Source organism: Parambassis ranga, chromosome 5 (assembly GCF_900634625.1).
Source record: "Parambassis ranga chromosome 5, fParRan2.1, whole genome shotgun sequence".
Taxonomy (NCBI): Eukaryota; Metazoa; Chordata; class Actinopteri; family Ambassidae; genus Parambassis; species Parambassis ranga.
In genome coordinates this window covers 22574271-22591767 of record NC_041026.1, presented here as the reverse complement: position 1 = coordinate 22591767, position 17497 = coordinate 22574271, and the positions used below count along the sequence as shown (strand labels likewise).

Genomic DNA, 17497 nt, shown 5'->3' with positions numbered 1-17497 from the left:
TACAGAGAAATCCTCTGTGAAACCTGGTAATCCTCAGCATCTCCTTTCACCAGGCAGGATTTGACACTGTTGTGTATAGACACTTTATATACCACTGTCTCTGATACCCAGCAGTGATGGGTAATTGGAGCTGAAGAAGAGTCTAATGTGGTTCACCAGTTCTGCCCATATCTGGTTCAAATTCAGTCCATGCTGCAAAAACACAACCTTAAAGCACCCAGTTTCACATAATTTATGGCTTAAGCCCCGTCAACACATGCAGCCCTGACATCAGCAGACTGAGCTGTATGTGTCAGTGTATCACCCAGTGTGTCAGGCAGATATACAATCACCACTAAGTCCTCCTCCTCCTGCAAGCGCCCTACAAATTTCCCTTGCATTATTAATATTTCCAGTGTCACACATCTTGAGGCAACTACTGTGTCAGGTTTAGGAAACTGGTTAAACTTTATCACACAATCCCAGGAGATCAATAGCTCAGCGTCAACATATGTATTGATGGAGGTAATATTTGGCCAGGCACTAAACATCTTGTCTGCATGTACGTAGCAGGCACACAGGTCCTCACTTGGTCCTCCTAATTTATAACTAAAAATGCAATACTTATTGTTACTGACGAAGAACTAACAGCTAAAGAAAAACAGGTCATGCTAAAGCAGGATTATAGGATAATTCTCAAGATTTATGTTGATACCAGAAAAAGAGGGAAATGTACAAAAATAAAAGTATTGTACTAAACTCTAATTATAAGTAAAACTCATCTAACGTTTGTCAGTCTGTATTTCCTAATTGCTGTCTGTGATGGGACATGTTGCTGAGTTTGCATCACCAAGGCAATTAAAAGGGAAATAGGGGAAGCCTGAGACCAGAATTATTACCTTTCTCATGTTGCAAGGCAACAAAAGGGTGGGGAAAATAAGTTATGTGTAAAAGCTTAGATTATCCAAAGCAGAACTACTATTTATACATATTTGACTTAATTCCTCAAAACCTTTTAAACTTTGTAATAATCAAATAAGCATAACTGGGTTGGGCGACTAACGCTATTCTGATGAATTCATCTTAACCCATCCATCTATTGTCTATCTTTATTAAAATGGTTACTTGAATAATCTAATTAAAGATTGCATAATTAGTTAATAGCTCCAGCTTTTACAATTACTAACTCATTGAACTAACAATTAAGATGAATGCTTTAATCAAAAATATGTCATTTGTTTAACCTGCCTAGAATAGGCAAGGACCAGCAAGGATAATGTGTGCCATCACCCTAACGTGGCAAACAAAAAGCCTAAAAAACCAACATATTAAACAGAATGCTAATTATCTGCAACTCTAAGATATCTCATAGAATGTTTGAATAGTTTTGGACAGACTCAAATACTTCACTGACACAAAAATAATCAAATGCACATTTGTCCATTATGGATGCAGTTCCTGTGCAGTGACTATGTTTTCCCTTTCTTTTCCCTTATATGTATTTATTTAACCCCTTAAACTTCCTTGAATTTTAAGCTCACTGACAGTTTGAGTTGTAACTAACTGAAGCCCACCCTCTTAAATACTTAGTGAAATATTTATAGCCAAGATGCCATGTTTTATGAATGCAGCATTACATCAAATGAATATATTCTTCTCTTGACTGTCTTTTTACCCAGTACCACAAACTTACTGTGACATCTTTAGTGCCCTTTCAAGCTTTGAGATTCTCACTAAAATCTCAAGTTAACTTTTGTGAGTAAGAAAAACCCGTCATGAGTTTTCTGTCCTCCACAATGGCATCTGCCCACAGATGATGTGGTTTTACTTACTGGTGATGGGTGACAGAGAATCTGACCTGACGGAGAATCAGACCTGCATCTGATCCTGAAACGATCTGATGAAAAAAAGTTGAGTCCAGTCAACTGTACTGTAACCCTGTCTGGATTCAGTTGTAAAACTGAAAGAAAGAACACTAAAGTAACTCACCTGATCAAGTTATTGATTTTACGCTCATGTGAACACTCATATTTATTATGTCATATGCCGACATCCATGCTGTTTTACTTTGTGTTAACTTTTCCCTGTGACTTACTTTTAAATTTAACCTGCCTAACTGTTGACATTTTTAAACATGGCTTTCTTCTCTTAAACTTAACTTCAAATACACAGTGCTGCCACAGCTTTGTTGTTCTGACAGCATGGGGCACTTTTCATTAATAGAAACCTTACTTTCAGTAGGTATTCATTGCTCTGCTTTCCAAAACACGTGGATGAGCATCTGGCCCCTTTTACTGGCAGCCAATAATCACCATATCTGACAGGCTCCCAGAGGACACCCCCACAGTGCTTTCTGCCTTTCTGCCTCCAACTTGACTGAGTCAGAGTGCAGTTGTAGCCTGAAGATCAGTAAAAACCTCCAAGAAGCTAAATATTCCACCTTCCTTTATTGTTGACAACCATAGAAGCTGCAGAGTTGAATAGATTGACTGACCTGTGGATGAGGTGCAGCTGGAAGGCAGTTCACCCGCAAACATTAAGCATACAGATTTGACTCTGCAGAGTTGTGCTGCATTTGTGAGCATGATATAATTACAGATTTAAACAACTTGACATTCATGGCAGTCCACATAGGCATCAAATATATAGAGCAGTGCAAAGGGGGCAACGTGATGTGCATTAATAAATCAGCTAACATCTATCTCCAGATGGTTCTGTGGGATGGTGAGGTGAAACACAGAACCTTTGGGGAACTGGGTAAAAAAAGGTGCCAGCTCTTGCAATGAAGCAGCCTTTCGTTTAGAGGAATCTTCATCCAATGCACATGTCCCCTCTTGAGAGGGTTTCGTGACAGAAGGTTGTCTATATGTGTAAGGTTGGTGTCAGTCCTTCCTGTGTCACCCTTATCTAATCTAGAGTCACTCAGGTCCTTATTAGTAGGCAGTGACAACATGCAACATGCTCAGGACCGTGAACAGCATTCACTTAATTTTAAGAGTTATAGAACTTGAGAAGTAGAACTTGTGTTTGAAGGAAAGTTCTACTTCTTGATTAAGAGCATAATGCTCCCACTCTGTTGGACAGGGTCACTGAAGGTGGTCCACTAAATGATTACATCAATGAGTCAACCATTCCTTATTGTTCTTTGGTATAAAGGAGCACAAGCCTTTCTACTGGAAGTGAATTAATGACTGAAAACCTTGTCAGAAAAACTCCAGCCAAAGGTGATGACAGTAACGTGTGTTTAAACAGCCTGTCTTCTGTGCCTGAACTCATTAATGATGACGTCCACGGGGACGATGTCATCTACGGTGGTAACAGTTGGACTGATGGGCAGCAGGATGTGTAATCATTTGAGCAGATAAGGCAGCAAAATATATTTTGTTGTGAAGCAAGCTAGAGTAAAAGGTGTTCTGTATGTCAGCCTATAACTCAATAAATTGCTCTCAGCCTGTCATGAAATGCCAGCAGATTGAGGGATGATGCACCCTTGGACAAATTACAGGAGCACAGTTTCTAAAGTGGGCTACTAAGCATGAATCTGAAGATCACAAAATGGTACTGAAGAAAGGAAAGTGCATGTGTGTGAGGACAGAATCAAGGCAAAAGCTGCTTATGTCACAGACTGATTCTCATACCTCACAGACTGCAGGCAGTCAAGCAGTGAATACATATTGTAAGAGGGGACAAAGAAGTAGGGCTTCATTATATCTGAGCTGTGTGTGTGTTGTTTGTGTGTTGTTTGAGTACAACCAACTTTATTACACGTGTCCGTCTTGCACTTTGTGCAAGACTGACTCACCTGACTGAGCTGATGTTTCATTGCCCTTCAAATATTCTGTTCTTTCTTTAACCTCCGTGCCCTTCTCTCTCTGTTCAACCCTCTCATTTTTCTGTGTTGATCACAAGTGAATTTTTTCAGGCTCTGAGTTCTGAGTGAATCAATGAGGGGCTATTCTGTGGTAGAGTGCTCTTCTGGAAGCCCTCCAACACAATCTCACAGTCAAGTCTGATAATGTACAATGGCCCTTTGGCCCTGTGGACAAAAGCTTGTGCTCCTATTTAAGACATTCTTAGGGTGGGAAAATGTATGTCTTTATGTTTAACTCTGGCCGTTACCTCAACCACTGTTTGAAATTCTTACAGTATGTGAAAGGTTCCATGTGAAGCATGCCTAACTTTTATTAAATATTTAGATAAGCTAAGGTATGCACACATCTTTAGCTATAAAAGACCACTTAGTTTTTCTTTATTTATATATTACTGTGGTATTTGTAACCTATAATTAGCTCAGCCATTATTGAGTCCACATGTCCCCACCAAAAAAAAAAACATTGATAATACATCCTCCAGGTACAACACATGGTTACGTTACATTGTCCTACGTTTACACTAATGGAACAAATGATTGTATTGCCTCATATCTTCTGATCTGATCACAGGACCAGCCAATTTAGGCTTGCGACCTGCCACTGTGAGGCTGTAATTCTAGTTTCTCATAGCGACTTGGTTCATTAGAAGAATAAACTTTTACATTTGTATGTCACTATAATGCAAAGAAGAAAACTGCAGAATAAATGTATCATAAATAAATAGTAACATACTGACATAGCAGCACTCAAACTGAATAAAACATAATGTGTAATGGGATCTAAAATAGACATGCATTGTTATCTAGAAAGAAAAGAGAGTTACTCCATTTATTTCACCTTTACCTCACATACCCCACAGCAAAATTAATTTAGCTGTGTTATTCACAGCAGGTTTGATAGTTGGCCTGAGTCTTTGACTCCCTAAGATATCAGTAATTACACATTCTCAGCACAGTGAATACAATTGGTTTGTGCAGCTTCAAGGTTTGAGTCTAAGGTCTAGGCTTACACATTCCTGTGAGAAACAACATGTCTCCGTCTTTCAGTGCACACAAACTGTCAATATACAGGCCTCCTTTGTTTTTTTTATTACAGTCTGTGTGCCCCTGTAGGTCTTTGAAGCATTGTGTTAATGGATAGGTTATTATTATGCATGCACCACTGCTTTGACTCTCAGATAAATAGACAAAAAAGAACTTCTTTGTTTTCAGGTGTTCTAAGTCATTGCAAGAAGAGCTGTCTGATTTGCCCAAGTGCTGTTCAAAGAATAAAAGTTTTTAATAATACGAGGGAGCAGTGTCTGTGTGGTACCCTCAGGAGGGCTCTCCTCTGTAACTGAGACAAATTATAAATCAAGCCTGGCTTTTTTTCTTTGCTGTTGCATATCAATATCAAGGTACAAATGAGATTTTGATTTGATAATTTTTCCTAAGAAACAAGATGGGTGTGTGTTCAGGGATTTCCTGACTGTGTGTGTGTTCCAAAGAAACTGAGTATGATCATTACATTCATAAAGTGTTGATTACAGTAGATACGGGAATCTAGAGTATTTTTAGTAATTTATCTTTCAGTAAGTGAAATATTATGCAGTAACCTCTGTGTAAGCATCAGTAATTTCACTGATTGTGCACCCACACAGACACATCAATGACAGTGGCAGTATTTTGCCCAGAAAACACTGAGTTATGGTTGAAAGCTTGTTATGTTATTGCAGCTGCTGTGTGGCCACAGCTTGGCAGCACAACATACTTCCAAACCCAAACTCCTTTGCCAGAATGTAGTTTTGAGTGGCCCTAAGATAATGGGCTTTTTTGGGAGAGGACATTGATTCAGTTACAGGAGGTGAAGGCAGAAATGGAGAAGAAGTAGAGACGGATGTGGAGTCATTTGTCTTTTAAAAGCTGTTTTTGAGCCAGTGGCTGTTAAGAGTGCCAAGTCTATGAGTGTGTGCGTGTGGTTTCCTCCATCACTCACCCATGGAACCAGGATGGTTTTACCACCTGCTGATCGATTAGAGTCTTTTACCGTGTGACTCAAAGGTCTTCATCTACTTCTTAAAACACACACACAGCTGACAGCACTTCCACACACAGCTGGAGAGCACTCTGTCTAGTTTGTTGACCTTAACAACTTTGAGTGCAAAAACCCAGGACCATCAAGTCATTAATCCTTTGTAGAAACCTAGAAAATTGCAGCTAGAAATATATTTAAATGTAGTTACGTATGTGCTGCTCTCACTAACATCTAAAGCAACATCCTGCCAACGTGTAATCTTGTTTTTCTTTTATGTTTGATATGTACCTTATTTTTTCCCACTATCTACTAATATTATTCAGATTCACACACAGATTCAGATTTTATAAAGAATACTGGAGTCCAGCCAGGAAACCTAAAATATGTAGTGTTTTTAAATTATTGTTCTATTAATAAAAACAACCACCATGGCAGAGTTACAATCAGGTTTCGCAAATTACAGCCCTCCACTTTGTGCGTTTGTATGCGCTGAGGTTCTAATATAAGACAACAGAACAAATCTACAGTTTGTGGCAAAGTTTCTGAAGTTTTGAAACTCCTAATGGCAGAAATGAACAAAGATGCTTCAGAGTCAGCAGGTTGTCTGACTGTAGAGGTGCTTAGAGCATTATCAAGCTAATTGGACACAAAAAGCAGTGTTGCTCAAAAGTAATTATATTAGCCCACTTATTGGTAAGTATATAAGTAAATACTGAATTCCGAATAGCATCCCATACTCTGCTCATTACTGAAAAAAGAAATACAATTACTGTTTCTAAGCATTGTGGTCCTGCCCAGGAAGTGTAATCAGACACACTAACTAAATCACAGTAAACGTCCTTCAATGCCTTAATGCACTTACCACCATTCACATTATTGGAAGATTCCAAAACTCACCACTGCAGTACAGTGATAGAACATAAACAAAAAAGACAAATGGCTTTCTGTCACCATCGCCTAGCAGAATTTAAGGTAGTGAGCACTGACAATACATCATTTAGACCTTCATTCACTGCAAGAACTGAGAGTTTCAGGATACTGGCTACTAATATTAAATCTATAGGTACAATTACCGGTCATCGGTGAAACTGAAAGAAAGAAATGGATTTGAATCTTGTGGGGGTGGGTTGATTTTATTTTAGCTGCTTCTCTTCTTTTATCTCTTTCCCACAACATCTCATTTCCAAATGTATGAATTCCATTTTCTGGGCATTAGAATTCAATTCCACCTGTCACCTTCAGCAGACACATACAACATTGAGGAGATTTAGTTGTATTTGACTGGCTGCCTGCAGTTCAAATACCTATCACAAGACACAAAGACAAATCTATTTCTTGTTGTAGAATCAAAGATTGTAAAGTTAGAAAGTTAGAAAAAAAGGCAGAACAAAAATGGAGGAAAAAGCTACCCCCCACCCCCCGCCCCTGTCTGAGTCATATAATAAGCGAGAAAATGCAGCAGAACTTTTGATGGACTTTCTGATTTTGCTATATCGTGCCATCTCTGTTTTCCTTTTAAGATTGAGATTTAAGCAAAACATGATTAAAAACTTCTGAATTAGGGCACAACCTCAGTCTAAGATGATAAGAAGATGCACACTGCAAAGCAGAGGAAGATCCAAATATACTGCTTGTTCTTGAGTGAAGCTCTTCTTAGTGTGCAACAAAATACACATAAAGTCTCCATCATAGCAGCAAGAAGACAATGTGATAGGATGTTTACAAAAAGATGTCTGTAAAACACGTTCCTTTTATCCTTTTATCTTGGTATTTAGATATATATTATATATTTCTATTTTATATTTCAATGTATCTTTGACTTCTATTTGTCTGAAAAGAATTTCCCCTCTGGGATAAATAAAGTAATTCTGATTATGATTCTGATTTTATACACTGAGCTTATGAGGATTGGTGATCAGCTCAGGATGAAAGCTTTGCCTCCTGCATTCTGAACAGCTCAACACACTACAACTTAAACATGTACTAATGTTAAGGTTTTCTGAATTTGCTGATATTTACCCCTTTTCTGCCCCTGTGAAGATTGATTTGTCACAGTGCAGTAATGAGGCTAATAATGAAGACACCAAGGAAACAAAAGCATGAATAAGTTCTCTATAAGACACATAATAATACGAGCTGTAATAGAAAAACAAATTGAAATCCATTCAGCTACTCACCTTCACTTTCAAGATAATTTTGATCATTTTAGAACATTTTAGAACTAGCTCACATGCTGTAATATTCACAGCGACCTTATCTGATTGATTATGAGCCAATAATTGTCTAATAGAACACACATTTTCCTTTCATTTCTGTTAATCTTTTATTTCCTCTCTCTCCTCCACAGGGGCATCCCAGGGAAGAAATGTGGCACTATCATTCTGTCTGCAGAGGAGCTGAGCAATTGCCGAGTGAGTAAGCCATAATAATCTCGCCTGCCAAACAGATATTAGCAGGCAAACATCTGTTAGCAAAGCCTGGTTAAACAGACTTCACACATAAAGTGGAATGAGCAAGAAGAAAGCTCACAGGGCCAAATAAAGCACTGTGGAGAAATGTCCAAAGTAAGCTTTGGATTTGAAAACAATCACAGATGTTCAAATATTTGCTTGTTCCATTAGTACTGGTTACTGATTTATTTTGGCAAAGTGTTTGTCTGACCATGCAAATGATCCAGTTCTTAGGCGATGATGAAATATGTTGACATTTAAATAACAATTTTGATAATTGTAGCTTGTATTTTTTATTTGAGTGCATACAGGTATGTTACTTTTCTCCATTTCAGGGTACAATGATGCTCAGAAATAAAATTAAAAAACAAAAAAGATTACAAATTATAAGATTGGAAGAAAAGCAAAGAAAATGTTCAGCTTAGAAAAAGTAATTAGTAATAAAGCCATGATCTGGATAAGGTAATGGCTTTTGTTTGCTCATCTTTTCTGCCTCCATACGTTTTTCTTTCAATGGCAAAGGTTTATATTTTTATTTTGAATTAATTGCTACAGCTCTGCTGCCCCTGTATCTATTTACCTTCACCATGTCACACTCGCATCTAGATTCATACATCCCTCTCAGATAGTACAGCTATTTCCGCTCTGCAGTGTGACCTGCTGTCTAATGAAATGGCCCTGAAACATGATGGGGTGAGTGCTGACATGGTGTACAGCTCTGAATGCTTCAATGGGCTCCCAGCATGCAGATTAGAAGAGGACATTGAGCAAGAGAATGCAACAGAGCAAATGGCACAAAGAGAAAGATAATGCAGCGATAAGATGGGACAAAATAGATATCTGTGTGTGAGTGTAGAAAAAAAGAAAGTGTCAGACAGATAGAAACAGATACAAAGAAATTGAAGTGAATCAATAGAGGATTATTTCACGCTTGGCATGTACCAGCTCTTAGCAATAAAAACAGCTTGGCTGATGATAGTGTGAGACCCAGTGCTGGTTAATTAAACTGCACCCAGCCTGACCTTGTCCCCTGCAGCCTGTGGGACAAACACACAATGAAAGCCACATATAAACAGATACATACACACACACACACACACACACATATGCACACTGTTTTGCTTTCACACACTTATTCGCCATCTGCTTACACACACAACCACACACCTACTGCAGGTTCAGAATGTTTGGTTGCATCGAGGTCACCTGCACAGACTAGAATTTGAAACAATGAATCATATGTACAGAGTCTACAGACATTTTTGGAAAGCTTTAGCTAAGTGCCGCCCATAATGTCCTGCCTGTTGGATCACATAGTTGTGTTTTCACAGCAGGCAGATGTTTGCAATGAAAACTCCTTAAACCCACTGAACACGGCCTGCCCACACCTGTAATCACACATGAAATTCCACTCTACTCGATCCTGTCACACAGGCAGAAACCCTTTAGTTGCTAAAACAAACCGGCAGCTACAGTCACTTGTGTTCTCGCATGAGTGGGTGGTGATGTTTAAAATTTAATTTTCTGCTAAGACCATCACAGAGATAAATGCTTCTGGGAATCTGCAAATGTTTTAGTGAAAGTCTATTGCACAATCAAGAACTTTATAAATATGTAATGCAAAAGCTCTTTAAACTCTAAGTTTACTCTCAGCTTTTGCAGCTTTAAGGTGAAACTAAGCATTTACATACAGACTTTAATCTTCTCTGCCAGGATTGATCAGATTGGCCATGTCTTCATTTAAACAAAACCATACTGGTAGCATCTTCTTCAGACTCTGTACTCCAGAACCAAAACTATGAATGGGTCTCTCTCTGTCTCTAAACTCAGTTAAAGATGTGGATAAAGAATAATTTTGCATTTATAAGAAAATTGAAGAACTACATGTAACATACTGGCTGCTGAAGTTAAAATACATTAATACATTTGTTTAGTGGGGGCAAGCTGGATAATTTGGAATGAACTAATTCTCACATCAGACTGATGTTGATAAATCTAAACCATACGGACAAAATACCAGAAGATCTTGAGCAAGCAAGCAATTAGGAAAAGATTGTTCTCTCATTTGATCAAGTTTATGAGCCGTGCAGAGAAGTAATGAATATATATATATATATATATATATATATATATATATATATATATTACATGTAACACAGTGAATATCAAAGATATTTGGTTACATAAGCTTGATTAACTCCCACTTGCTACCACTACCGACACACCCAAAGCAACCAATTTGTTGGGGAGGATATGCCTTCATCTAAACACTAAATGTTTTGGGGTAGACTATTATAAATCCTGATTCTAATGGATTTCTGACTGCCTCCTCCTGTCATATTTATTTTTTTGTAGTGTGCTCTTTCTGCATTTATTTTTCTCATAAGAAGTGTCATAGCAGTACTGACCACCTCCCATGATCCCAGTCACATGGGCAATGTGAGACTGCTCTAAACTCAGTGACTGTATAACGCTGCCTGCAGGGTCTCTCTGTGTTTCCTCTCACTTGAAGATAAATTTCATTGCATGAACACGCTGGTACATCCCCACAAGGCTTTGCATTCTGCTTTAATCGCTCACATTTACCTGCTGGACTGTCTCACAAAATGACTACAGACAGTGTGCCAGCTGATACAGCCTATAACATAAGTGTGCCAGCCCATAGCCCTTACAGGCTTTGTACATATCTTTGCTATTATTTGTGATTGTTTTCTTTATGTCTTCAGAAAAAAAAACACAATTTTACTGAAGATGAAACATTTTCATCTTGAGCAGTTGCCAATGATCAAACAGCAAATCCGTGTCTGTTGACGTTTAACACTTTTAAATTTCCTTATACATTGTGCAATACCTAAAAGGCAGCTCTCCCCACTACAGGTACACAAACTGGAATTTCAGCATGAGTAGACAACACATTAGTAAATAGAAACTGAAAACCCTAGACCAAGTGGGAGTGGAGGGGTTATAAAATTCTACAAACCAACATAAATCACATACTTTAGGTAGTTATGGCATTAAGTCAAGCAGATGACATAATCTATACAATGACTGATTATGTTAGCTTCCAGAAATTTAGCTGTGCACACGTGTACACTAAACACACAAATAGCACACAAACAGTGGGGTGTCATTTGTCATCCTCACCTTCTCACTTTGGCCTTTCAGCATTCACTACATTTTCTTCCTTTCTTCATCTCACTTTTGTCTATTTATCTTTTCTCCCCAACACACAAACACTGTGAGTCACACTAATTCAGACTCATGTGATTTCAATGCAAATGTAGTGGTTTATTATACTTTGCCACCTTTGCCTTCCACATGACTTAATGAGGACGACTGTAACCCTTTCTGCTGTGACACACTGTCTTCTCGCCTGTCACACACTCCTTCATTACTCCCATGAGGGGTGTGAATGCATCTCTACCTCTGCCTAACCCCCCTCTTTAAATATTGATACCCCAATTCTCTCCATATTAGCAAATGGCTGTTGATCACAGAGCTGTGCAGGAGTGTGTGTTCGTGCCACAGAATGTTAATGAGGCTAGAACAGATGCATATTTAATATCCCCAACACATTCCATCACCATAAATGCTTTTATGTGCCTATTAACTCCACCGAGATTTCCTGGTGTGTCCTACAGGCTGACTCAGAGCAAAGATACCAGCTCACCTCTGCATGTTAACATGGTCAGCATGTTACTGTTGGTATATTTAGTTTGTGTAGAGTACACTAGTTAAAACTCGAGCGGAGTCCTTTTAGTGAGCTCTGTGTTCTGTTACTGCTTTACAGAAGGTTGTGATTCAGATTAACTCTAAAGCTGCCTTTCGGTTATCGCATTACATCCACCCTTTTTTAGAAGTTTAACTGCTTTATCAGGAAAATGCAATAGAAAGGTTGATTTTTCAAATCAATTCCTGGAAATCACACCTTTGAATTCATTGATGGCTTCTTTTATTGCATCATAACTGACAAATCGGCTGTGGCCATACAGTGCAGTTTCTTGCGACTGATATCAATGTCTGTTGATAGTAGATAGATAGTAGTGTTACATTATCCCCCTGTTTGAGGTACTGGAATACAAAATTTTAAAAATGTATATGTGATCCAGTCTGAAATTGAAGCTTGTATACTTTTCATGCACAGGAACTAGTTGGAAGTTAAGCACTTGTCGGAATAGAAAACAGGTATCGACTATTCAGTGATGGAAGAGAGAGCAACAGAGATGAAATGAAATCTGTTGCTGCTGCTGCAAATATATCTACCTTCACATGTTCAGCTGACAGTATTCAGCTGCTTGTGTATAAATCAGTGAGCAGTCTCCCTGAGGACTAACGGAGTGCTTTTAAGCCGCATGAGGCCTGTGGAGGAGGGCTGTGTCAAAGGCCAGTCATGTTGTGTGCTTGTGTCCTCGGGGTGAGGGCAGAATACAGATAAAGTTCTTCCCTCGCTGCTGCAGTGGAGTGGATGTGATGTGTTCATGGGTGTGTGCTGCATGGTGCCTGGCTGCGTGTGATAAAGACACAGAGGACACCGCGTATACAGGAATTACAATGAAAATCGACATATGCATATGAAAACACTTCAGCTCCAACTATTGCACACACCCATACACACACACACACACATATTCTTTTGCTGATTTGCCACTCGGCACACAGCCAAACACGAGGTGCAAGCTGCGACATTAAAAAGCTATTAAGTTATCATTAGTGGCGCCATGGCTGCCCAGTGTAAGGCCTCCGGCTCTGACAACAACAGCCATCTACTGTTATAGCATCTGAATGTACTGTAATGAAGACACTGTGTTTCACAGATTATACCAACAGCTCATACGCCAGAGATAAGCCTGGCCCCATCTCTGCAGTGCCACCTCACAGGGAGAGCCAAGAACAGGGAGGGCTGCAAGTAAACAAGTAGTACTAGCTTCAACAGCAGGCCAGTGATTTATATTTGGAGTTTGGAAAAGCACTACATTTCATGATAAACAGCTTGTGGAGAAAACGCACAATCAGGCTTATTTGTTGGGGAGTGTGGTGTACTATAGAGAAAGAGCTGGTTTGCAGCAGGAATTAATCTCCCAGCATCTTCTCCTGGCTTTTGATTTATTTGTGGTATATTTAGTATTTTACAATTAATTAATTTACACTTAGTACAATTTTTTGTGGCATTTATTTATGCACAATATCCCAGGTCAACAGACAGTTATTTCTTTCCAAGTCTGCTTAAAGAAATACATTAACAAGTTCACCACCGTCAGACTTTAGATAATTTGATAATTAAATGAAAATATATTCTTTAAATGTGACGACTGAATCTGTAGTTTGTAACAGCAGAAAGGAGATTTCTTAGGAGTTTCAGTGCTATTAATCTGGGATTTTGCATATATATATACTGCGCAGTGGAGAAACTGTACACAAGATTGACTTGGCTTCACTTTACAGACCAAGTAGTGTTGACTAACTACATGTGAGGGAGTTTTGTTGAATGTAGAGAACAATGTCACATCCTGGTACTGACATGGACATGCATGGACATACATTCTATTCTAACTAATAGGAATATAAAAACAATGTGATTAATCAGAAGTTGTTTCTTTTTCACAATATGATTTGGCTCAATGCTACTGAAGCAAAAACCACATATGTGCACAACATTCTTGTGTTAACTGGCTTAAATTCAACATAGAGCACATTAGAAAGTGTGCATGGATGTCTGTCTCTTTGAGGCTACAATGCTACTTGGAGCATGCTGTGTGATTGAGGTATCAAGAGAAGATAGCTTGACAACAACATGGCACTCACCCATGCTGGAATTAGACTTGGTAGGCTACTGTTGCTGGTGGTACAGTATTATGGTTTGGAATTACAATGGCAGCACACACAGACACACACAAATGGTGGCCCATTAGGTCGTGTTTATAGATAAAGTTTGAGTGTATCATAGGTTGGTCTTGGAGTTCAGAGAAAGAGAGAAAAAGCAGGTGACATTTACACTAAGCAGACCTAGCATTGCAGCCACATGTCTGTCATTGCTCCTCCCAAAAGAAGACACATTTTCAGCATCAAATGTGTATATAAATGATTAATTATTAAATAATTTTGTTGGTTTTAACAGTGAATATCTTGGCACACTAAAGATAGAAGAAAAAAATAATGTATCACTTCTAAACCAGACAAACTGGAGTTTTCCTCTCACTCATAGGACACAGGTTGTAGAACAGGTTGTAGTGTCTCTGCAATAAAAACGTAAGTAATAGCCGAGCAAAAATGAGTAAAAAAACAGCTACACTTATTGCATTGTCATCAACACACTCACTTGCTCACTGTGAATCCTCTGGATAATTACCTGCTCTGTTCACGCAGAGCTCAATCAGACATTACACAGACTTTGTTCTCTGGAGCTGACAGGATAAAGCCTGTTTAATGTTAGGTTTGATAAATTCACATTCTTACATAAAGCTCCTTTAGCTAATGTCTGAAAACTGCCAGGAGCGCAGGCCATATATGAGAGAGCCCATGAACCCATTCACTTTCTTGTGTAGGGTTGTGTTATTATGTAATTCTAATAAAAATATGTTCCACATTTTTTCATATTCATAATATGACAAGACACTTTACTTACTTTAAACTGAAGAATAACAGAGTTAACAGAGAATTTGTATAGTTTAATAATGCTCTAATAATAAAAGCAGAGTTGTAGGGACAGTAGATCAGGCTATCAAAAAAACTCATCATGCACTTTCTCCTTCATTTCATGAATTCCTGCAGGACAGTGCCACTATGCAGTTCTGTGCCAACAAGCTGGACAAGAAGGACTTCTTTGGCAAGTCGGACCCTTTTATGGTTTTCTATAGAAGCAACGAGGATGGAACGTGAGTGCTCTGTGGTTATTTTAAAATGATGTTGCCATGCTCCCTGAGACACATATAATCCACTGAGACGCTCTTACAGTAGAGTAACTGCAATCAAAAGATACACTTCACACTAAAGTTGTTGCATTTGCATTTTGCGCCAGTAAAGCTTTCTAAGGTCCATGTTCTAAGAAAACACTGTCAGATAATAGGTTGGCTCTCCTAAAGAGGGATACTTCAGTGTATTTTAGAGCCTGGGAAAATCTGTTCTGAGACATGAGGGAATTTTAAATTGAAGTCAGTAACAGGAAGAGGCATAGGGAACGAAGAAAGTACAGTATAAAAGGGTAGCTGCAGTGATTACTGAGGCATGCACATAATAGGAGACTGCATACAGATGCATGCAGTAACACCACAACTCCCATGACTATGTCTTATAAATGACTCTAGAGCAAATAGTAAAAATGAGGCAATTAATGTAAAATTCATAACAAAGAGATAAAAAAACACAGCATCTGCATTTTCCATCAAAATGAAAAACCCAATCAGTTTTAGAGGCAATTCACACAGAGATGCATAACACTCTTCCATCTCCTCACACTTTCCCAGAGTGCTGTTCAGCCTCCCTAGGGGCTCTGTAGTTGTGGCAGCGTCAGCCCTATCTGGCTGGAGATGCTTCAGCAAGTTGGTTCGTTAGTCGTGTTCTGGCTTTTGTAATTTTTTCATACATAACAGGGTGGTGAATGATTCCCCACAGACATGCTACAAGTATCCGTTGTTGGTGCCAGAGGGGGGTACAAATTTGTGGCCTGCATGGTTAAAGGCGCAAGGCACTAAATGGAGCATGATCAATCCACTGCTTTGGGTGAAAAAAGAATAAAATCTGAGCCTTTTCTAGAGGATACTCATTATGGTTTTTATTTTACATCTGCTCAGTGAAATGTTTTAGATCCATTTAAATATAACTACCACACTTGTGGTCAAAGCTCTCCGTGGTCTTAAACGCAATACAACTGTGGCCAAGCGGTAAACAAAGGCCTATTTAAAGCATCTCTCCTGTCACTGCATGAAAATGACTTCAGGTTTTACCCTTGTCTCTTCAGTTGCATGCTCCACCCCTCATTTGCATACTTGTCTTTCTGTCTTATGTAACTATAAAAATTCATTTTTTCTCTCTTTCCCACCTCCTCCAGGTTTACTATCTGCCACAAAACAGAGGTGGTGAAGAACACATTAAATCCAGTGTGGCAGCCTTTCACCATCCCAGTACGAGCGCTCTGCAACGGAGACTATGACAGGTACAATGCAGCCGCTTTACATTCTCTGATCCTCACAGCTACCTTTTATCCTTTCACTGCTGCACTCCCTTCTATTTCTGCCTCACACGTATATGGTGATACGCAGACCATGCATTGTAATGTTGGTCCCAATGACACATACTGCCATTGATTTCTTTTGGTTCAATCTATTGACTGCCTTCATGACTCTAATCAGTGTCTGTCTGAGTGACAGAGTGAGCATTGATGGTAGCCATTACTATACCCTGAGTGTGAACAAGTTCAACCTGCAGAAATCAATAGTAGTTCAACATGGTGCAGTTTTAACCCTCTTATTTTTCCACTACATTATGTGAAAGCAGCTGTGTGCATTGGACATCCGTGTTTGCTAGAATAGCATCGGTCAGACCCAATGAGCCTCTCTATTCATCACTGCCCTCTGTCTTCTTAGTGTTTTTGCTATATGCACAGATAATCTCCAAACAATATCATAACAATTTCATAATGAGCAGACACTATATGCTGCTTGAGAAGAAATGCTAGTAACTTCCATAGAGAGATGCTTTTATTTACCCCCATAAGTTGCAAGAATGAGATTGCAGCTACTAAACTCGGGGGCTGCATACTGTATAACTGCATTGCAACATCAAATGAGTTGAGAATAATAATGTTTGAAAATGATCTACAGAGGTAGTTGGTACCTCTGAAACTCATCTGGGTGAATCAATCAACAATACTGAGGTAGACATACAAGGTGATAATATAATTAGACTGCATAGAAACAGGTAAGCAGGAGGAGTAGCTTTCTAAAATAAAAGTAAGAGGAGATCCTGAATGGCCAGATGTGGAGGTTCACTTGCCCCATCTTAAGCCATTACTAGTAGGCTGCTGCTGTAGGCCGCCTTCCTCTGATGCCACATACATTGAAAATATCTGTACAATGCTTCAGTATGCCTCAGACACAGACAGAGAAATGTATTTCATGTGGGACTTAAACATAGACTGGCTTTCCAATGAAAGGAAAGCTTAATGACACTGCCACTGTATGTAATCCT

At 38.9% G+C, this 17497-nt stretch overlaps 1 protein-coding gene across 1 annotated transcript in view; it reads left to right on the top strand.

Moving 5' to 3' along the window:
• Positions 1-17497, top strand: part of LOC114435631 (copine-5) — a 93127-nt gene that overhangs the window by 50059 nt on the left and 25571 nt on the right. Inside the window, 3 exon segments of the mRNA XM_075353404.1 lie at positions 8212-8275; positions 15083-15186; positions 16359-16463. Of these exon segments, the coding sequence (XP_075209519.1) occupies positions 8212-8275; positions 15083-15186; positions 16359-16463 (273 nt within the window).